Source organism: Varanus komodoensis, unplaced genomic scaffold (genome assembly GCF_004798865.1).
Source record: "Varanus komodoensis strain SLA01 unplaced genomic scaffold, ASM479886v1 scaffold1, whole genome shotgun sequence".
Taxonomy (NCBI): domain Eukaryota; kingdom Metazoa; phylum Chordata; class Lepidosauria; order Squamata; family Varanidae; genus Varanus; species Varanus komodoensis.
Window position 1 is genome coordinate 30935648 of NW_025335268.1, and position 23755 is coordinate 30959402.

At 42.7% G+C, this 23755-nt stretch overlaps 2 protein-coding genes across 2 annotated transcripts; both read left to right on the forward strand.

Annotated features, from left to right (window-relative positions):
- Nucleotides 1-361: 361 nt before the first annotated feature.
- On the forward strand, nt 362-16350 carry SFT2D1 (SFT2 domain containing 1). The gene is made up of 8 exons (XM_044421351.1): nt 362-581; nt 6518-6604; nt 8049-8131; nt 9216-9297; nt 10148-10183; nt 11615-11673; nt 14139-14168; nt 15693-16350. Exons 1-8 carry the CDS (start codon nt 519-521, stop codon nt 15730-15732), a joined length of 480 nt encoding a protein of 159 aa, XP_044277286.1. The 5' UTR covers nt 362-518; the 3' UTR covers nt 15733-16350.
- Nucleotides 16351-22194: 5844 nt separating this feature from the next.
- On the forward strand, nt 22195-22983 carry PRR18 (proline rich 18). The gene has a single exon (XM_044433434.1). The coding sequence runs from the start codon at nt 22195-22197 to the stop codon at nt 22981-22983; it is 789 nt and encodes a 262-aa protein (XP_044289369.1).
- The last annotated feature ends 772 nt before the right edge of the window (nt 22984-23755 follow it).

The following is a 23755-nucleotide window of genomic DNA, read 5'->3' on the forward strand; positions in this document are numbered from 1 at the left end:
AAAGAAAATTGTTCAAAGAAATATCGTACGTGATCAGCAGATGAGACCAAAGCCTCCTCCAAGAGAATCGACAACAAATTCAATGATCTAGTCACAATTCAGGCTCTGCATTAAGCACCCAAAGGAAACAGGATTCAGTACGGGCGACATTTGGAGATACACTAATGCACTAAGATTCTACCCCTCATATGGCGGCATCCGAACAGAAGCCAGAAATGCATACTGTGTCCGACTCAGCTTTTCTACCTCTATGGCTAGAAGAAGGCCTCGAAGGGGGCGTGGGGAGCGGTGCTGCGATGCGGCAACGCGCGGGATGAGACGCTGAAAATGCGCCCACGGGGCTTGGGGGAGGGGAGTCGAATCGGGGCTGAGTGTTTCCGGGCTTCCTCGTCTCCTGCCTTCCGGTTTGCATTTCTCTCCGGAAGGTTGAGGAAAACGACTGAGCCAACGGTCTGAGCGAGGAAAGGGGCGCGTTTTGAAGAGGGCTTTTCTCGGCGGCGGCGGCGGCGGCCGTGATAATGGACAAGCTCCGGCGGGTGCTGAGCGGGCAGGACGACGAGGAGCAAGGGCTGACAGCGCAGGTGTGGCTCGTGGGAAGGGAGGCGCCGCTGCCGCCGCTTTCCTTTTCCATTCTGTTTTCTTGCCTATTCCCCTGACGGCCCATGCAAGCAATTGTATTGGCTCCGTGCGCTCAGAACTAGCACGGGAAAAGCGCCAGGTGGTGTGCGCACTTGCTCGAGAGTAGCCCTATTTTACGGATGGAGGTTGAACTTCGAGTAAACGTGGGCTTGTACTGCCACCTGGTGCTTTTCACGTAGGTGCCCTCCTTCATTCCGCCTCTAGCCAGGCCGACTAAAGCTTTCCCTCGCTTAGCGAGTAGAGATCCTGTTGAGGCAGAGATGGGGAGTTTGTGGCTCTGTTGATGTTTGGCCTTTGTTGTTGTTAGTCACGAAGTCGTGTCCGACCCATCGCGACCCCATGGACAACTTTCCTCCAGGCCTTCCTGTCCTCCACCATCCCCAGAGTCCACTTAAGCTCACACCAGCTGCTCCAGTGACTCCATCTAGCCACCTCATTCTCTGCCGTCCCCTTCTTCTTTTGCCATCTATTGTTCCCAGCATTAGGCTCTTCTCCAGGGAGTCCTTCCTTCTCATTAGGTGGCCAAAGTATTTGAGTTTCATCTTCAGTATCTGGCCTTCTAAAGAGCAGTCAGGGTTGATCTCCTCTAGGATTGACCGGTTTGATCGCCTTGCAGGCCAAGGGACTTGCAGGAGTCTCCTCCAGCACCGCAATTCAAAGGCCTCAATCCTTCAGCGCTCAGCCTTCCTTATGGTCCAACTTTCACAGCCATACATTGTAACTGGGAAAACCATAGCCTTGACCATACACACTTTGGTTGGCAGGGTGATGTCTCTGCTTTTTAGTATGTTGTCTAGATTTGCCATAGCTTTCCTCCCCAGGAGCAAGCGTCTTTTAATTTCTTGGCTGCAGTCCCCATCTGCGGTGATCTTGGCACCCAGGAAAATAAAATCTGTCAGTACCTCCATTTCTTCCCCATCTATTTGCCAGGAAGTGAGAGGACCGGATGCCATGATCTTAGTTTTCTTAATGTTGAGTTTCAAGCCAACTTTTGTGCTCTCCTCCTTCACCCACATCAAGAGGCTCTTTAGTTCCGCTTCACTTTCTGCCTTGGCCTACAATTCCCAAAACAATAGTCAGCTGTGACTGGAGATGGCAGTTGTGGGCGAAAACATTTGTAGAACTGCAGAGTGTGCGCTCCTATATTCAGGGAAGGAAACAGAATAGCACTTGATTGAATGGTGATGCTAGTTGTGTGCTGGTTTTTTGTCTGGACTGGCTGATGAACAGGACAGTTGGATGGCCATGCCTGCTTAATCTTAGTAAAACTGACAAGATAAGCTGGACCTGGGTTAATAGACTGAAAATGCGGACATTATGTTTGTATATGTGTATGGATATACACAAAAACGTTTCAGATTCACTTGTCTGCCCTGGCCTTAAGCCTAATAAATAGTAAAGCCTGGTCTTAAGAAAAAACCTGTGCCCAGTCTGTTGGTCATACTAAGAATTAGGTATGCCAACTGTGGAGAAAGTTCTGTTTAGGAGAAAAATGCTGCTAGGCAAAAAGAAAATATTGGTTGGTGTCAAGGCTGTTGCTGCTTAAGTAACTTAATTTTATTTATGGTTTTTTCTAGTTTTGACACAGGTATATGCTGAGTTAATCCAAATTGACCAAACTTTCTTTTGAGTACAGTCTTTCCTTCTCTCTCAAGTAATGTGCCCATATCTGTTCTGTACATATTTGACGTTGGGGTTTGAATGTTCTTTAACAGCTGTAATCTACTTATATTCCCTTTCTAGCATTGAAGAAAGCTTTTTGTTCTCCCCTCCCCCCCCCCCCCCAATTTCTGCTAAATCCAGAGTGTGGCAATTTGTTGAAAAATGAGTATATCTAAGAAACGTGAGCAGCTAAATATATTTACATAGCACTTTAAGGATACCAGAACAGCTTGTGGACATGCTTATTGTAAAATAAAGTTGTTGTGAAACTGGCTTAAAATTTAACTTTGTGGCTTCCATGTGTCCTGTGCCTGGAATGAGTCTAGTGATCACTGCTATAGCAATGCCTTGTGCTTGGTATTTGAACTAGACAGCCATTTTCAGCCATCTGGATAAAGTGTTAGGGACAGGAGGAGGCTGGGACAGTGATAGGAATCAGTGTGAATCATCTACCCCAATTCCTTCCCCTCCCCACAACATGTTTCCTTCCCAAGGCCCACTTGTGATGGAGAGGGCACCTGTGCTGGCTGTGAGAGGAACATGGTGGTGTCTCAGTCTTCAGAGTCTCAGTTCCAAGATTACAGGAATTCAGAGCTGCTATTCCAACTAATGTTAAGTCACCCCTCCTCCCCACCCCAGGAAATGTCAGGAGGCCATAAGAGTGTGTCCTGAAGTGTCTACTTATTTTTTGTTTGTATAAATTGGAACTAGATTGGCACTACATATTTTCTTGTGATGCTTCATGGTTTTTAAAGTTGTCAAGGTTCTAAAAACTTATGAAAATTTGACAAAATATGTGTCAAACATCAGTGAACCCTCTGATAAGGAAAGGAGTGCTTCTGTCTCACTTGTTCTAAATGCTGAATTTGTAATAATTTCTCCCCTTGCTGCCTACATAAGGATAAAGATTTGGATCAGAAAAGGTAAGCTATATGTTATTACATTTTGGAAAGCTTTAGTTATTCATTGCTGTGAACAGGGAAGAAGACTTTCCATTATTTGTCTTTGATCATTGTGTTAACTAACGAAGTATTATCAGGTTCCTGCAGATGCCAGTATCTTCTTTTGCTGTTATGTTCTCCCTTAAGCAGGAGGCAACATAATGGCTGAAGAAAGGCAATGACCTGTTTTACATATAATGACAACCTTTGGCTTGTTTAACTCAGGGATTATTGAGGACTAAGCACAAGTTAGTCCAATGCCCCCTGCCTGCTTGTTACTTCTGCTTTGCTAAACAACCCAAGCCTCTTTCCTGGGAGATTCAAATTTAAGTTCCAACTCAGAACTCTAGGTTCTTGAGGGTTAAAGAGATTTTAAAGCTGCTTTTTGGGGCACATTGCCATCCCAAGGTAGTTTACAGTACCACAAAACCATACACACACACACACACACTTAAACTAATCACACTCTAGTAGGAGCAACCAATGATTTCAAAGCACCAAAGGCAGACTGGAACAAATGACTCTTTGGTGCTTTATTTTTTTCTTTAAATCCAGCAGTGATGAAACTATATGTATCTCCATGCGGAGGGAATTCCAAAGGTCACCAGTGAGAAAGCCCTAACTATAATATACCCTCTCCTGCAGCCCAATGGCTTTTGCCAGAGAGTACAATCTCTGATACTGATTGTGTAAGTTTCTTTTATAACTAGGCCAAAATTAATTCTGAAAACAGGCATGTTAAATCTGCACTTAGGCTCTCTTGAAACTGGACTACTTGAAGGCTACTTGATACAAACAAATTATGGGAGCAGTTTATCTTTTAGGGCAAGTGTTAGGCATATGTCATAGTAAGGGTTGTATAAAAGTTGTATTGGTTTGATGGGTTGCGAGCAAGGATTGCAAGTTTTCAGGAGCATTGCAATGTACCTCCTGGCTCCAGAAAGTGGTGCTAGCTTGTATAATGCTTGTGGGTCGGGTCATCCATTGTGCACACTTGGCCATTCTTTACTGCTATTTTTATTTATGTATAAAGGGGTAGCCAAGTTAGTCTGTTGTACAAAAAAGCTTTGTGACGCCCTTAATCAGCTAAACATACCCATAACTTTCTACACTCTGCGCTTCATCAGATGGATGATGTGTTAAAATCAGATTGATTTCTGACTGCCTGCACACTGCTACTTGATCTGCTTTCAGAGCAAACAAGAACATTTCCTTTTCCCATAAAAATAAACTGCCCTGCCCAGGAACTTCATGTCCTTCCTTTTGGAAAGTTCTGAATACTTAATAGTTTCTAAACAGGCATTGCAAGTTGTACCGATACACATGCTCTGAAATTTTCAAATTTGGATACTTTTCTTTGGGGTGCAGGTGACCTGAGCATGATCTGATTTAGCATATTAAATTGACTTGTATTTGGAAACAAAACAAAATGAAAAATTTCCCATGTTAATTTTATGTCTCTGTATCCATAAATGGTTGAACTAGAATGTTTGATTAGGGGCAAGTTCAAGCACAATAAATTTAGTTTAAATGGCTGGACATGCACATGGTGGGCATGTCGTGAGCGGAGCCGGCTGGAGCCGGGAGTCAGACTAGATGGCCCGGGAGGCCCCTTCTGACTCGCTCTGTTTCTATGTCTGAACAAATTCAGAGCTCTGTTTTGTGTGTGTGTGTATTGGAATACATACAACATTATAAATACAATAGTTTGTGACAGTTCAAGGAAATGAAAGAGTCATTATTCTGTGTTGTTTCTGAAAGTGAAAAAAAAACCACAATTCTACTTCTTGGTTTGTTTGCACTTATAGTCAGAGGTGAAATAAGAATGTTAGTTTTGATTCTGAATTGATTTGCACAGCCAAAGAGTTGAATTTATAACCTGACTTTTAGTTTGGATTAATTTTATTTGTGGCTTTCTTTTACCTCTTGTTTACAAATCAGTAACTGCAATATTCTTCACACACTACCTAGGGATTATTATCTAAGAAACATTATTTGCAACATTTGTATTTGAAACCATTTGTTATTAATTTTATTAAACAATTAATGTAAAGAAATAGCAAAATTCCTGTGGAAAAATAATGTTCCACATTGCAGCCTGATTTACCTACTGTGCATCACATTTTATGGTATGAGAAGCATAGTCAATGCATGCTCCAGCCCAGGGGTGGGCAGTGTCCAGGCTGGATGCAGCCCTTCATGCCTCCAAAAACTGTAAAAACAAATTAAAAGTGTGACTGAAACAGCCAGACTGAAGCTTTTTTGGTATTCCATACATATTTAAACATATATTTAGTGCTGCAAACTGTTTGTGCAGCCTGTGTGTTGTATCTGGGGAGGATGGAGTCTCTGTACCTCCCAGAGTTGCCCACCCCTGCTGTAGGTGATAAATTTTGGGCAATAAAAAGGTCTTGATAACAGCTCTGCAAATATTTATTTATTTTATTTATTTATTACAAGCTTTTGTATGCTGTCCTATTATACAAAATCTCAAGACAGCTTACAATATTTAAAAGAACAATTAAAACAACAATTTCTAATAAATAATAGAAACAGAACAAAACAATAAATCACAAAGCAAACAGAGCGACTGAAGGTTAAAAATTGTTATATTTTAAAACACTGTTTAACTAAAAAGGTTTTGGCCTGGTGCCAAAAAGAGTATAAGCTTGGCGCCAGGCGTACCTCTCTGGGAAGTACATTCCAGAGTCTGGGTGCCACAGCAGAGAAGGCCCTACTCAGAGTTGATGACCTTTTTACCTCTCTTAGAGAGGGCTCCCGAAGCAGGGCTTCTCCCACAGATCTTAAGGGGCGCGAGAGCGTATAAGGAAGGAGACCTTCCTTCAGGTATCCTGGTTCCAAGCCATTTAGGACTTTATAGGTCAAAAGCAGCACCTTGAATTGGGCCCGGACTTCAGCTGAATAGAAGAAACTACTGCCTTTGGTGTCACTTGTCTTGCACACTGCTATTGCACTAGATCAAAAAGAGGAAGCTCTCGGCTAGCAAAAAGCCACCTTTGAATCCAAGTCACAGTGTGTGCAAGCTGTGTCTCCTCTCTGGCAACTATCTGACTAGGGAACTAATAGAAATGGTATTCCTGCCTGAAGGCCTTCATTGTGTGAATCGTGCTTGTATATATACAGTCTATTTAAATTGTGTTTTACACTGGATATTGTGATTCTGACATCTTCACTTTGTACTGATAAAGATTTTATCCTAAAGAGAGTTCTGCTATTAAAACCTACTTTCTTCTTTGTCCTTTTTTTATCCAAAGGTGCTTGATACTTCATCTCTTAGTTTTAGTACTCGAGTGAAATGGTTTGCTGTATGTTTTGCAAGTGGCATCTTGTGTTCTATTCTTGTAAGTAAATGATTTGAGAAAAGTACATCTTACGTTGATATATTTGTACTTGGTTTTTTTCCCTTTCTGTACAAAAGTTCCACAGATACATGATTGCCTCAAGGTAAACAATTATTAAACCACTTGTTCTGATAAGGGTTATGGGATTATAGTCCTTAGAATAAAGGTGAGAGAGTTCATGATTGAATATTCTTCCCATCAAAATCTTCCTGTTTGTGTAAAGCTAATATGGCTCTGTTAAGCATCAAGACTTGTCTTTTCTGGCATAAGTCTTCAGTGGGGAACTGTTCAAAAATGCCCTGAGGGTATGACTGTAAGGCTTCTGCATGATCATGTGTATGTATGTAAGCTGCTTTCCACTTAAAAATGGATAGAAATTGCCTCTTCTCATAAAAAATAGCTCAAAATAACTGCAGTAACTAAATTTAGAACAAATTATTTTTACGTTCATGCAAACTAATATGCATTTATCCGTTTGTGCTGCTTTTACTACTTGATCGTATTCAGACTGGGCAATTTGTGACCCTCCAGTTGTTTTGCCAACAATGCCTATAATTCCTTAATGTTAATCAGAACCATGCTTTATGAGTGATCAGCAGTCAGAGAAAGCCTTGAGAATGAATGCGCATGTGTGTACACCCATGCTGGTACAAGCTATAGAAGGAGATTGCCTGGAGAGAGCTTTCCAGAAAGAGAATTACTGAGTGTGGATGTTGCACAAGGAAAGAATATATTGTTCTGAAATGGCTTAAATGTGTGCTTTTATACTTCACTTGTTGTCATTAAGAATAGTGATCATATAAATGATAAATCAAGCTTTCTTAAGTCTCACATATATGAGTTCCAGATAAACATCTAGAAGCTATTAAGTTTAGTATATCCAACTGCCAGTAGAGAGTAATATAGCAATGTAAGAAGTACACTGGATCAGACCAAAGACCTGTCTAGCCCAGCAGTCTGTTCACACAGTGGCAGTCAGCTCCCTTTGAGAAGGCCCCAAGCAGGGCATGAGTGCCCATGTTCCCTAGTAGCTATACTGCAAGGTGTATATAGCCTTCATGATTAACACTCATTGATAGCCTTATTCTCCATGAATTTGTCTAATGCCTCCAAAAGTCATTTGCTTTGGTGGTTATTCCTATGCTATGTGGTAAAAGTCTTTTAAAATCTTATATTTCTTGTCATTCATCAAAATGGCTCTGGGTTCTAATGTTACCAGGGGTGGGATTTTTCCTTCTCCACACCATGCATTACTTTTTACACCTCTATCATGTCTCCCTGCACTCAGCTAAACACTCATAGGCATTGCTACCTTTCCTCATAGGGAAATAGCTTTAGCCATTTGTGGTTAAGTTTGTTATTGATTTATTTCAGTAAAATTAAATGTATGTTACTTAGATTCTGCTATACAGATAAATTTTGCAACTGGCTTTCTTTTGTATAGGGAACAGCATTTCTTTGGCTCCCAGGTGGGATAAAACTCTTTGCAGTATTTTATACCATAGGAAATACTGCTGCATTAGCCAGGTATGGAAGGATTTCTTTATTGCTGATGTTTTTAAACGAGATTCATATTTGGTGAGAACTGCAAACATCCAAACTGAGAATAATATTCTGTGTGCTATGTTAAAAGTATACCCATAATAAAAAAAAACACAGTGAATCGCTCTAAAATGTATCACTGAATGATTGTATTTGTTCCTGGCTGTCTACAGGTATTTGGTAAAGATTTCAAAAAACCCGAAGTGGATGCAACTCATTTTAAACTAGTCCTTATATAATTACATTGGCTCAGAAAATATTGATGTCACATAAAGGGGCAGTAAGGGGTTGGGGATCGCTGCTTATGGGGAGGTTCTAACATTTGTATAGGGTGGATGCTCCTATTTTTCAAGATTCAGAAGTTTACTCCAGTAGTAATTTTGTCAGCCAAAATGTCAGTTCTGTAGAATTGGTAATGCCTCTCTGTTGAATAGTAAACCACTGCTGATCTTTGTCCACTTTGCTCCAGGTAAAACTTAGGTGTAAATATGCCTAGGGTATAAACCAGATGTCTCTTTCAGGCATCCTGGAGAAAGAGCAGAAATTGCTTTTGGATATTTTAGAAGAAATTAAAAGCGTTGGACTACTGCTGCCATGGCGAACATGCTCATTAGAATTACAAAACTGATTTATTGTTTGAAAATGAATGTTTCATTGGTGATGGTAGTGTGATTTAGTCTGTTAGTATGTCTCCTATCCAGATGGGCTTTTGACAATTTTCTGGAGCCAAGCACTGTGTTAAGATAGCTTCTAACTTTATAATATTTCATTATTTAAATTGATAGTGATTCTATGGCACTTCATAAAATTCTACATCTAGCTCACATTCAAGATTGCAGGACATACTGCTGCCAGCATGACTCATTTTTACTCTAATTACTCTTTACACACTTGTAGTAAGAGGGTATAATGAATCTGTTTTCATGGGTGCCCCCTTGAAACTTTGAACCAGTGCCCTCTTCCACACCACCACTCTCCCTGGTCACCTTTTAAGGCTTAACACTTAAGCAGACTTTGGCCAAGTACTTAGATCATTGTTTTACTCATTGCTTGCTTTCTTCCAAACCAGTACTTGCTTCCTGATGGGTCCTGTGAAGCAACTGAAAAGGATGTTTGAACCCACAAGACTCCTTGTGACAATTGTTATGCTAGTAAGCAGCATCTGTTTTTTCTGTTTGAAACTGACAAGGATAATGCTGAGTTTCCCCGAGGGTATGAGGGATCACATGAGTGGAAGCAGGAGTCAGACTAGATGGCCCAGGAGACCCCTTCTGACTCACTTTTTTTGTTTCTATGTACTCTGGCAAAGTTGGTAACAGGAATGTGCAGGAATTACTAATAGCCTCAGTTATAATCTATTTTAAAATTCTGATGCTGGAAGACATGTTTTGTATTATATAAGACAGATTGGTTTGCAGCTAGAATCAGTAGGTTGTATATGGACCACTGGAGCTGGTGATCAGTTCTGTCCAACTTTGAGTGGAATAAATCATCCAGACTTAATGCTTGGTATAGTGAGGCTGCTCAATGCTTAAGTGGAATATTTTGACCTTGAGATGCATTTTCCACTTCATGAGATTTGTTGAGATAGGGAAAGGGATGGGCAGGTGGTGCATTCTGCTTCTAGAAAGATACTAAATAACAAAACATCCTTGAATGTGTAGATAATGGGTTATATTCAGCATTATACTACTGGAGGAATTAAGAGTTGATGCTGTGTTAGCAGTTGCATACCTGCTAGTAGAACTAGCTGAATGCTTTGTGCAAATGGAATCAAAGTAGAGGATTTGGTCATTTGCACAAGAATAAAATTTGGGGTTTACACAAGTATTAAAAGCTCTACACTAACAATATGACCCCACTGGATACAGCCTTCTGTATCCTAATAGATTCTAATAGATTCCCACGGCTGAAATGCTGTACTGGGAGAATACTGCATAAAAAGTGTTTTGCTTGTATATTTACTGACTTTTGTATTTGTTTGTTTTTTCTTTTCTCCAGTTGTCTTTCATCCTCACCTTATGTGCTGTGTTCTGGGTAGGTAGTATTGGCAATATTCTGCACTTTGTAAACATCTGTGGCAGTAAGTTTGCTTTTTCTAACGGAACTGTTCTTACACAACCCCAAACCAGTTTCCAAGTTATGGGGTTTTTTTAAAGTAATGCAGTTGATGCCATGGATTATCTGCTGCAGGAGTCTCTAGCCTTTTTGGATTCATATGCACACTTTTGAATTTGAGAATTGTGGGCACCACCACAAAATGGTACCCATGGAGGATGTGGCTAGTAGCAAAATGTCTGATGATTTGGCTAGTCATGAGGCAAGCAATTCACTCAACAAACAGAGTAGAAACAGAGGAAGTAAACTCTAAATTCAGTCCCCATATTTGATCTTATAGAAGCATGCATACAATTTAAGTGGCAATTGTATGCATGCTTACTTATAATTCAGTGAGAATTATTTCTGGCCATATAAGATTGCTGCCCTCATTCTAACCGCCGCTCAGCATGCACACATCTTTCCTCAGTCTCAGAAGGAAGGAAAGGGTTTTCCCTACCTTGAGTCCAGACTCTGGCATTCCATTCTCCATCTGGCACTCTTATCACCTGCTCTGCCATCAGAACTCTTGCCTTGGAAAAGGATGCTTTCACTCTCTTTCTCTGTATGAGAGAGTCAGAAAGAGAGACAATTAAGAGATGAGGCCAGGAAGGAAGGGAGGGAGAGCGAGCGAGCGAGCGAGCATGAGCTCTCACAAGGCTGGTGACTGAATGGGAAATGTAGCAAAGAAAACAAGTACAGGAGTGAGGCTGTGTCAGGTAATGTGTGGTGGAGAGAAATAGTTAGGCTGGTAGTGGTGTTGGCAAAGGGAAAAAGTCTTTGTGGGTAAGAGATTAGACAAGGCTGGGAAATAACTTTTTCTTCTTTTCCTGCCTGCTTAACAGCTGATAGCTGGTTAATTCAGGAAGAGAAAGGAGAACCTTGTGTCCTAACATTTTTCCAGTTTGTTAATTAAAAACATTTCTTGAAAGTCAGGAAGCAGAATACTTTGTGGGCATTCTCGATGGTCTGTGGAGGTATACTGATAACCCACAAGCAGTATGCTGGGAACCCCAGTCTACCATTTAAAAAAAAAATCCATATTTTCTGGTCCTCAAGGGGTGAACCAGCCAAATGGAAAAATTTGCATTTTCCATGGTATAAGGTTTCTTGGAAGTAAATGTTATTGGGCTTGATGGAAGCTATTTCTGATTAAATATGCACAGATTGAAATTTGTGTATCATGTAAGCTTGCGTGCATCAGTGGCCTCAAAAGTGTTGCATGTGTCCTTTATTGGAAGTGTACTGCAGTGTGTTTTCTTGTTTCAATTAAAAGTTAGCTTGCAGTTGGAGCTTCAAAGGTTGATCTAATACTAATCGGTTAAAAAAATTGCCCCCAGTTCAATATATATTCCTTATCACTTTCCTTAGTGGCATAAGAAAGGACTAGCTGTGCTTTTCTGCATCCTGCAATTCTTGGCAATGACCTGGTAAGATTTTTTGTATATTTTTATAACTTACTCCTGCTATTTAAATTCTGCATGTGAAACTAAACAGTAGATGATATTGTAGGCTATGGCAAGGTGACGCAATAAGTATATATTTTTCATTGTAAAAAAATATATATATAGCTAATTGATGGCCAGTTTGCAGGTATCAAAAATTGGAATTTACTTGGTCCTGCTCCTAGAACCTGAAGTGTTTCAGGATCTGACTACATAGGTAGCAAACAAAGTATGTATGTGTGCATACCTCTGGTTTCCAGATTGTTCTGGGAAGCCCTAGGGTTCCTTGGAACATTACTAGGACTTCTTCAATGGGAAGATTAGTGGTACTAATCAGTCATAGTAAACAAGCTTTCTCATCAGTACTGAGCTTTCCTTTCAAAGTGCACCCCGAGGGAGAGTGTTCAGGTGTGTTCCAGTTAGGATGTAGTTCATACAGTACAGAGGGAAGGCTCAAGAGGCCGAGCTAGCATCAGCCATAGAGCTTGTCCTGCTATCCTCAAATCAGCATGCATAGGCTTGTCTACTACAGAATCAATATTAAAAGCATTCCCTGAACATAGATTTGAAAGCTCTTGAAGGATTTTTTTTAATTCTAAAAAGTGTTTCAGAGAAGTTACATGGAAACAAACATAACTTAGCATTTAATGTGGGCTGCAACTAGACCTTTTAAGTTTTTCAACTCTGTGTGCATATCAGAGGAGGCTGGTGGTTCCTATACTGTGGGCTCCTCATCTAGCATAACTTTTAGTCTGAACTGATAGGAGAGGTAGGCCTATTTTAAAGGGTGAAGTGCAGCACCATGGATAGCTCCTATAATGCTTACACTACACACTGCAATGAATAAACTTTTTCTGAATTTCTAATAAGAATGAGGTGACAAGTTCAACATGGTGTGTAAGTTGGAGCAAAAATTTCCAGTGTTTTTAATGCTGGAATTTTTCAGCTTTACCCAGACCAGAGAGCACTGGACATTGTAAATCTCTCCTCCCCTCCCCGAGAGCGAGAGAGCGCAAGAGAGAGAGAGAGAGAGAGAGAATGAGAGAGAATGAGAGAGAATGAGAGAATATTCATATGACACTAAGTTAACTATCCTGATGCATAGATGTGGGGTTTGTGCATCTTAAACTAGCACGGGCTTTCTCTTGAACACCTGAAAGAGAGTATATGGTTCCGTTTGTGTTCAGCTGAGGTGTGAGTTGGGGAACATAGGATATAAGTACTGAAGACAGAGCCAGGTGGAAACAGTTGTGAAGTGCTGCCTAAAGTATATTTCTTTCAAACAAAAAGGTGAGCACTGAGGTATTTTCTTATGATGCCTTCATCCTGTTTCTAAAATTGAAGCATCTCTTCTGTGCAAATGGATTCAGGTTTCACTTAAGGGGATAGAAGCTGCCACTCATGATTGTTCAAAGCAATTGCTACTTGTCCCCGCTTAATAGTTGATGACATAACAATAACTCTTAAGGGGATTTGGTGAATAATGCCTTCAAAGAGCAATGTTTGATAGGATAGCATAAAGTTGAAACACATGATGGCTAAGATTTATAAGATTTGATGTCAGTAAATATAAAGGGGAAAATCCTTACTTTAATGTTAGACTACTAATGTTAGTCACTAACTAAGTCATAGCTTGAAGTCATAGGCTGTAGCAGCTACAAAAAAAGTAAACTCTGTGTTAGGAAAGGGATTCAGATAAAATTGCCAGTATTGTAATGCCTGTATACTAATTGTGCAGCCACATTTCTAACAATGTACGCAGTTCTGGCTGCTGTTTTGAAATCTGGAAAAAGTGCAGAAAAGGGCAATCTGCATTAAGAGACTTGAAAGAAACACTAAAGTTTTCTGGGGTTTCCTATCTTATAAAAATGGGGACATCATAGAGCATTATAACTTGTGCAACAGGATTGTCACCTAATGAAATGGATTGGCAGTGGAGATGCAGTTGTTATGCACTTTGCTGCCACATGATGTGGAAATGGCTGCTGAGTTAGTCTGATAGCCTTGGCAATGAGCAAAGTATTTCCATTTAGAGAGCAGTGGTCTGATTGAGCAGGACTTTTTAATATTCTTATTTGATGTTGAATGAACTGATGATTTTCCTTGGATCAAGAATTGTATTTACCTGTTCTTGTCTCTATGAAGGTGACCAATCAAGAAATTTGTTGTGTTCTTCAGCTTCTTTGGTTTTGTTGTAATTCCATTGGGTCAGCCTGTGCACCCTCTTAGAGAAGGCCAAGTAATTTACTTACAAGAAAATCTGAAATTAAGAGTGGAGTCAGGGAGCTCTTGGCAGTACATCCAGTTCTTTCAAAAGCCCTTTTATTCTAGAGTTGCGTATAATCTAAACACTGATCTTAAAGGCTTATTACACTGAACAGAGTTATTTGAAGGTGGACTAAAATAGGATGAATGAACTGGATTGTTGACTTTTACTATTTCTCTTTCAGGTACAGTTTGTCATATATCCCTTATGCAAGGTGAGTGGCCTTGATCTCTTCCCCTGAAAACTTACACCTGGCACAAGTTATCTTACAGCTTCTTAAAACTGGTCTTGTTGGAAAGTGTTCTCATTTTTTTCCATTGTAATAGCCATCTATCACATCTTAATTAAGTATAATTCACTGTTGCTGTGAATGCGCTCACTTCCTGTTGCAGTTAGGTTAGCCTAGCATGATGTGGCTTCTTGATTCATTAGACAAGCAAGAGTTGAAATCCTGATCTTCAGCACTAACACACAGAGAGCAGATAGGTTAGGTGGTTGCTAGCAGCCTCTTCTTAACCAGGTGAAGGGGCTGCCCTGGTGCTTTCATTCTACCTGTGGCACTTTTTGCAAGCAGTATTCCTACAGGTAGAATGTCCCAAAATGGTAAGTGCTTCTCAGGTACACCAGTTTGGGGGTTGGCATTTCCAACCCCATTTTGTTTCAGCTGGCAGAACCTGGCATGCAGCAGTAGATCCTCTGCTTCTCCCTGACCATGCTCTGTATTGCTCTGTCTTCTCTTCGAACATTCCCTCTCTTAAAGGGACAGGTTCTCACCTTGAAATATTTCTTTCTGAAAGCAGTACATGCTGCTTGTGAATTCTAGTTCACCAGATGCTATGAAGTTTATTTTAGAACACTATAGTTTGAGTGTAATCAAAAGTTAAGTCAGAATTCAGAGGTCAGTAATGCTGTGGCTTCCCATAATATTTGCCAAGTTGTCTTTATTGTAATTTGATTCCATAAGATAACATACTGTCTGAAGCATGCTACTTGCATCACCTGAATATGTTTAAGTAGCCATTCCATTTGTGTAGCCCAGTGGGGTTTATTCTCAAAGTTTACTAAGGATTGTGGCATTAAAACTACCCATTAGAAAGCTGGGACAATTGTTTTAGGGTTGGGAGGAACCCTTTCAGAATCCCATCCTCTAGCATCTGCAGACTTCCTCTTGTGCTCAGCCCCATCTTGCAAAACGTGTGTCCAACTTGCAGCCTTGCCCCATCAGGTGTATCTGCTCAAAGAGCAGCTGCAGGACATGGAAGGAGGGTACTGCGAGTGGCCATGCCAGGCACCACTCTCAGCAATCAACCTTCTTCCTCACCGGCTGTTGCCAGCAGTGGCAGCACCAGGTGCAGAAGAGGGCTGCTGCTTGTGCAGTGTGTGGGGTTTGATTCCTGGCGGGTGCCCTATAAACACTGGGCGCCTCTCCAGGAACTCAGATTCAGAACTGCTACAAAGGAAGCTGAGCCCAGAGAATTGGGCAGATACGTGCCCCCAAACAGATTCCTCCCACATCCTGAAATTGTCCATACGAGGCATTTCTCTAGTTCGAAACATCACAGTACCTAACCTTGGTAAATTCCTATACCTGGTGACTAAATCTTGCTATCATAATCATTTTGAAGTAGTGTAAAAGCAATTTTTACTATAATGTATTGATACAAATGTGCATATTGATAAATTATTTGCAGCACATGCATACTGCATATTCTGAAATTGTTTTTTTTTTCTTTTAAAGGGATGCTGTGATGAAATGCTTCACATCCTGCCTAGCTTAATGTGAACAAAGAGCAACTTTTTGATGATTTTGGAAGCCAACTTCATTTCTTCGAATTTACTCAAAACGTTTCAGCTCATGAAACAGCAGCATCCCTCTTCCACAATTGGGATTAATTGTGTTAGCAGTTATTGTTTAAAAATATATAAACATCTGTGTTTCAGGAAAACATCATATCCATGCATGTTCTTAAAATGGCTTCTTGCCTCACACAGTGATCTTAAAACTGGTGGTTTGGTTTCTGCTAACATTTAATCTCAGCATTTAATGTTCTTTGGGTTTCAGGTAAAATGCATGTAAATACTTGTGTCTCAGTTTTTCTATTTATCTTTCTCATTTGTGCATTATTTGTTCTATGCTTCCCAAAGACATTTAAAATTGTAAAATGAAGTATTCTACTAAATTTATAGCTAATGGGACTCTTCTGAAATGTTTAAACATACATTGTATGGGAGAACAGAATGTGTAACAGGGCTGTTTTTAAAGACCCTTTTTGTTAGGTTTTTGTTTCAAATGCCAACTTTTTATACTGTGATACCTAAAATACACTTGACTAAAAGTGCTTATGAGTAATATATTAAACCAGTGATTATAAAATAAATTTAAGTATTTAAACTTTTGTAGGCTAATTCCTTTGAATCATGAATGTAATAGACAACATGCTCTGCAGAGTATTTTCCTTTAAAAATTGAGTATGTTCTAATTTAATTCCAAACTGTGGCTTAGCACTATATGAAAGACACTTGAGCCCTTTGGCTGCTCTTGCATATTTGGTTTGGTTACATTCTTCTTGCTTGCAGTAAACCTGCTGTACAGCCTGGGTGGGCAACCTGGAGCCCTTTAAATGTTTGAACCACAACTCTGACAAGCCCAGCCAGTAGCCAGGAATTATGAGAATTATAGTCCAAAACACCTAGAGGACACCAAGCCTATCCCTGTTCCACAGTTCTGCATATTGTGCCTGTTTATTAATAAGCTCCTGCACTCCCATATGCCTCAGTTTGTTCACCATTGGCCAGTTGGTTACCACACCAAGAGACAACTTAGATGAGGTGTGACAAATCTGTGATTAACTCTCCTGCTGTCTGTCCAGGCTCTAAGCTAGCTTTGACAGCGTTTGGAACAGAGCTGCAAGGTGAGGAGGAATTAATCTTTCCCTTTGCACTCAATTCACCAATGCAGATGTTTTCTTTCCTCTCCCCTGCCCCAGCTGCTATTAACTTGGGAGAGGAAAAATGAAAGGGCTTATTCACAAAAGACCCTTCTAGAGCATCTGAACTAATATAAATAGAGCACGGAATAAAAGGAACACAGCACTGGATCTGTTACTACCACCCAGTCAAGGAGAAGATGAGGATGAAACTTTTGAAAAACAAACTGCCAGTGTTTCAAGGAGGCATGATGCCATTGTTACAGGGGACTTCAATTTCCCTGATATCTGTTGGGAGAGAAATTTTGCCAAACATGGCCCCTCCAAGAGATTCCTAACATGTTGCTGCTAATTTCCTCAGTCAGAAAATGGAAGAAGGAATAAATGGAATGGTGATTCTTGATGGGAAGACCTAGTGGACAAAGTGGCAGCTAGAGCATCTCTGGTGGAATGTGACTCTGCCATAATTGAATCCTTGATTCTAAAGGAAGCAAAAGCCAAATATAGGTAAACATGTACTCTGGATTTCAAGAAAGACAATTTTAATAAACTAAGAACAATGATAATTAAAGCCCCATGGCAAGTGACTCTGATGAGAAAAGATGTCTATAGGAATTTTTAAAAGGAATTTCTAGGGGCAGAATTACAAACAATTCCAACAGGGAAAAAGGGTAGAATATAACAGAAGTGTGTGTGGCTTCACAAAAATCTTAAAGATGATTGGGAAACAAAAAAGGATATGAATAGGAAGAGGGAGGAAGGCCAGGCTACAAAGGAACAATACAAGCAGGTAGCACAGAGTTGCAGGGAAAGTGTCAGGATGCCTAAGCTAGGAATTAACTGTGGCTAGAGAGGCATGCTAAAAGCAATAAAAAAGCTGTCTTAGGTTTGACCAAAGTAAAAAAAGGAAAGAAACCAGGGTTTAACTACCCAGTGTGGATAGCAAAATGATAAGGGATTATAGGAAAAAAAAGGTGATAAGAGATTATAGAAAAAGTAGAAGTGCTCAATTCCTACTTTGGCTCAGTCTTCTTCCAAAGGAAGATCTATGATCTTCCTAAAGACAGGGAAGTACAAGCTGATAGAATAGCAGCTCAGAATTGATAAGCAAATGGTCAAGCATCATCTAATTGGGTTGAAGGAGTTCAAATCTCCAGCAACTGCTGAATAGAGTCATAAAGGAGCTGGTGGAAGAACTCTTAGGACTATTACCTTTGAGAAATCGTGGATAATAGCAGAAGTCCTCATGCTTTCTCCAGCCAGATGACTACAAAAGGCCAAACATTGCCCCTACTTTCAAGAATGGAAAAAAAGAACCTGGGAGCTACAGACCAGTCAGACAGACATCAATCCCTGGGAAAATTCTGGATCAGATTATAAAGCAGGGAGTCTGCAAACATCTTAAAAACAGTGCAGGGATTACTAGAAGCCAAACATGGAATTCTCAAGAACAAAACCTGCTAGACTAATCTGATTTCATTTTTTGATAGGGTAACCTTCCTGATGGATTGTGGGGATGCTGAGCACATTATCTTAACTTAGACAACGCTTTTGATAAAGTGCCTTATGATACCCTGATTAGCAAACTAGCTAAAGTGAGCTTGATGGAACAACTAACAGATGGATCCACAGTTGGCTACAGAATTGGACTCAGAAAGTGCTCATCAAAGGCACCTGCTTAGACTGGGGAGAGGTAACAAGTGGGGTACTGTCGGGTTCAGTCCTGGGCCCAGCACTGTACAACATTTTCCTTAATGACTTGGATGAAGACGTGCAGGGAACGATTATCAAATCTGTAGATGAAAAAAACTGGATGGAATACTAATACCCTGGAAGACAGATAGAAGATTGAAGGTGATCTCGATAGGTTGGAGCACTGGGCTGAAAAGAACAGAATGAAATTCAGTAAGAACAAATGCCAAATTCTGCACCTAGGAAAAAGAAACCAAACGCATCATTCCAATGGAGAATACTTGGCTCAGTAATACTGCAAGTAAGAAGGATCTTGAAATTGTTGTAGATCACAAGCTGAATATAAGTCAACAATGTGATGTGGCTGAAAAAAAGGCAAATGCTGATTTAGGCTGCATTAATGGAAGTATTAAGTGGACTCCACAGTAAACATAGATCCAGTGCATGTTCTGCACTGTAGAGGCATTCTACACTGTAAACATAGAGGCATTCTTGTCCTATTTTCAGTTTCAATTTTCAGCATAAGTTTCAATTATTGAGGCCTGATGACATGGACAAGATACCTGGACAAGTCCAGTTTACCATCTGTTTACTTAATCCTTGCCTAAGTTGGTTGGTCATTCAGTCTAAGGAAAGAACAGTGGCCTGGATCCAGGAAATTGTGAATTCTCTGAAGGAATGACTGGTCCCTTCTATGTTAAAAAAGGCAGTGATTAGGCCCCTTTGGAAGAAGACAAACCTGGATCCAGAAGATGTTAGCAATTTTAGGCCAGTTCCTGGGCAAGGTGCTTGAGTGGATGGTGGCTGGACAACTCCAGGTGCTCTTGGAAGAAACTGAGTATCTGGACCCATTTCAGTCCAGTTTTAGGCCTGGTTATTGAACAGAAACTGCCTTGGTCACCCTGTGGGATGACCTTTGTTGGGAGAAAGACGGAGTGTGTCCCTGTTGGTTTTCCTGGACCTTTCAGCGGCATCAGATAACATTGACCATGGTTTCCTTCTGGATAGACTGGCCAGGTTGGGAGTCAGGTGCACTGTTCTGCAATGGTTCCGCTCTTACCTGGCTGACCGATTCCAGATGGTTTTGCTGGGGGAATGTAGCTCTGCACCATAGAAAATATGTCATGGAGTACCACAGAGCTCCATTTTACTCCCCCAAACTTTTCAACATTTTCATGAAGCCCTTGGGAGAGGTCATCAGGGTTTTGGGCTGAAGTGTCATCAGTACACTGCCATCAGCTCTACCTCTCATTTTCATCAAACCCAGGTGAGGTGACAGTCCTAAACCAGTGTCAGGCTGGGGTGATGGGCGGGATGAGGACCAACAAATTGAAACTTAATCCAGACAAGACAGAAGTTTTGTTGGTAGGTGGCTTCCATGTCCAGATGGAAGATAACTGCCCTGTCTTGGATGGGGTTGCACTCTCTCTTCAAGACGGGCCGGAGCTTGGGGGTGCTTCTGGACCCTGAGCTGCCCCTGAACCACCAGGTTGGCTCGGTGTCCAGGAGTGCCTTTTATCAGCTCCAATCAATTTTGGCCATATCTGGACAGGCAGGACCTAGCGACGGTAATGCATGCCCTGATAGCCTCTCTGTTGGACTACTGCAATGTGCTCTACATTGGGCTGCTCTTGTTGAAAATGGTCCAGAGGTTACAGCTGGTGCAAAATAGAGCAGCTGGGCTGGTCTTTATACATATTCTGGCACTAGACAGATGTTTTTATTTAAGGAGCATTTTAACTGTTGATTTTAATTGGAATTTAGTTTTCATTTTAATATATACTTTAGTTTTCTTAATTGTGACATTTGTGATAGTTCCAATCTGTTCTTAAACTATTTTTTGTGTTCCTGCTATGATGTTATGTTATTTATTAATGCAATTCTGGTTTTAGCTGTCTAAATTGAGTTTGATTGTGTTATTTATGTTTTATGTTGTTGGTTTTTTTCATGTAAACCGTCTAAGCCATGTGGCTATGAGATGATATACAAATGTGTTAAATCGGTAAATAAACATCACTTCCAAATCATGTGATGTACTAGTTCCCTCAGCACTGGGTAGGCATCATCTGGAGTACCGTGTCCATTTCTGGGCACCACAGTTGAAGAAAGATGTAGACAAGCTGAAAAGGGTTCAGAGAAGGGAAACAAGAATGAACTGGAGACTGAATTGAAAGAATATGGCAAGTTTAGCCCTGAGAAGGGAAGACTGAGGGAGATATGATAGCACTCTTCAAGTACTTGAAAGGCTGTCACAGAAAGGAAGGACAGGATCTCTTCTCTATCATCCCAGAGTATAGGACATGGAACAGCAGGCTCAAGTTACAGGAAGCCAGAGTCAATGGAAACAATGACTGAGGGAGGTTGTGAGCTCTCCCCCACTAGAGGCATTCAAGATGCAACTGGACAGCCATCTGAGAGAGATGGTTTCACTGGGAGCCCTGCACTGAGCAGAGGGTTGGACCCAATGGCCTTCTGGCCCCATTCCCACTCTACTATGATTCTATAATTCTACGATAACATGAAGGCATTCCATAAGCCCTAGTTGATGCTGGCTGGATTTAGAAAATTACCCTTGTGGGCACTACTTCTCTCGTCATCTTAAATCTGGTAAGGATGGTTTGTTGGATAACCACCGTGCAACAGGCCCTGTGGTCTGTTGCACAGTGGTTAATAAGCAAGTCACCCTTACTGTGTTTGGGCAGCATGAATGACAACCCACTGGTTGTAGTGATGTGCAAACCAGGTCAATGGGAAAATGAAAACCTCTATACTTAAGCCTTCAAGTAATAGCTGCTGGGATGCAGGGAGAGGATTTGCATTGGGGATTGGCACGGGGAGGGGGGATTTAAACTGCTTTTGCCCACAGTACTCTCCCACAACTCCATGATGGATCTCATTTCTCAGACCCTTCATACTGTGCACAATTCAACACTACAGAATGCTTTGGAAGCACCAAATGCTTGCTATTCCTATTTTGTCTTTGTTATGTTAGTTCCAGGATGTATATGTAAGAAGAGGGTGAGAAAGAAGGCTGCTGTTAGATGGAAGTACAGAGCAACACAAATGGTGAATGCTTGCGCAAGGCGCTGTACGTGAGCAACTGTCTGGTTGTCATCATGTCAACATAAGCTATGCCTCAACAAGTCCAAAGAAGACGTATTTGCCTGTGTGTGTAATCCATCAGGAAGGCGGACGAGAGCGCTGTAACAAAGCGAAAAGGCGCGACGACTTCACCACTAGGCGATAGCGCTGCTGCTCCTCGGAACTTGCGCCGAAACCGTCTCTCGTTCCTTCCCGCTGAAGGGGAACTGGACCTTCTCTTTCCGCCTGATAGGGGGCGAGTTTCAGTCCGCAGCAGCCAGAGTGGCTGGCTCGCTGGCTAGCCTTAACCGAAGCCCTCTCGTCTCCCCGCTACCGCCCTCTCGGCTCCTCCTCTCGGCTCCAACTAGCCGCCGCATGTCTCATTCATCCGCAGTACCAGAGACGACGTTCGCAGCGCAGCCGAGCTGGGCGCTCCGATTCACGCGGAGCGGGGCGGTCTCTGCATCTTCGTGGGAGATGTCGAGCTGAGCTACAGCCAAGAGGAGGAGGAGCAGGGAAGGGGTTCCCGCCAGCCGCGCCATGTCCCTGCCTCCCATCGCGCCGCCACCACCTGCTGCTGCTTCCCGACTACAGCCTCGGAAGCAGCAGCAGCAGCCGTCGCCGCCGGCCGCAGCTCCCCGGAAAGCGGCGGCGGCACCCTTAGCGCCAACCAAGCCGCCTCGGAAAGGTCGCGGGGCGCCCACGGAGCGTGCCGGCGCCTTCTCTAGCTCCTGGCCCAGCGCCTCTCTCCAGAAGCAGCTGCCGCGCAGTAGAGCCGCCCATGGCAGCAGGAACCCAGCGGCGCCCCTGACTGCCACCGCGGCCGCCACGATCGGCTTGGGGTCCCCCCAGTCCTTCGCCCGGGGCCGCTCGGTCTTGGGGCCGCCGGGCTCGGGCACGCGCTCCTGCGAGAGCCTCTGCGCAGCGCAAGGAGGGCGCGGGGAGGCCGCCGCGCTGCGCTTCTCGCTCAGCCTTCCCCCGGAGGCAATCCGGGTGCTGCAGCGCCGGAGCCTGGAGAAGCAGCATCAGCAGCGGCAACGAGGGCGGACGCCCCGCTCGGGCGACCACGACGCCGTGAAGCGCCCCCTGGTGGGAGGCTCGGCGGCCGGGGGGGACTTGCGCACCCTGCTGCAGGTGTCGCTGCTCAACGAGCGCCACCGCTACGACGACGTGGAGTACGAGGAGGACGACGAGGCGGCGGGCGGCCCCTCCACGGCGGATGAAGGGCTGGTGCGCAAGTGCACCGAGTGGCTGCGAGGTGTGGAGAGTGCCGCCGCTCGCGACCGGGCCGACAAGCTGGGCGCCCTGCCTCACCTGAGCACCCTCTGAGCTGCTCAAGGCTGGCCCTTTCCTCCTACCTGCCTGACGCCCGGGGTGCCTTTCCTGCAAGTGGGCTCCCCGCGAAGGGGCCGAGAGCCAGAATCCCCCGCCCTGCATCCCAGCGTCTTCTTCGTGAAAGGCCTTCCCACCTGTTGCCCTTTGTTGTGGATGTCTTCTTCTCTCCGGTTTTGCGCCTCCGTGGCTGTGTTGCTGGTGCTCAGACACGACACAGAAAGCCCCGAGATCCCATTAGAACCAGCGCCAAAGGCAGCCCGGGCAGGCCTCTCATTCGGACCATCGATTGTTTCAGCTCCACGCGCGCTTACTGAGTGACTACAGTCAGCGGAGCTATCCCTTTTCCCGGATAGCATGGCCAAGGAAAGGTGCTTATATTCGCTTCAGAGGCAATAAATGTGAGAGGTGACTGCTTGAAAAGCACTCCTGGGCACCGGAGGAGAATCGGCTTCACATTCTAAGGGGACAATTACTCCGGTGCCGTTGTAGTATTTTTATAACCCCATCTTTGCTCACAACTGTGCAGAAAAGTAACCGCTGATGCTAGATAGGACTAACTTTTCCTGTCATTCTAATAAAAATGACTGAACAGCACAGACAATCACGTTAGGTGAATGGTGGCTGAATTCAAGCCCCTTCATATATAGATTTTTGCTGTGACAGGCCAAATATAAGCATTGAACTCTGTCATTTCATTTTATTTAACTTAATATGGTAACATAGCAACATATGCTTCATTTTTATTTTTAGTATCTGTAAAGAACTG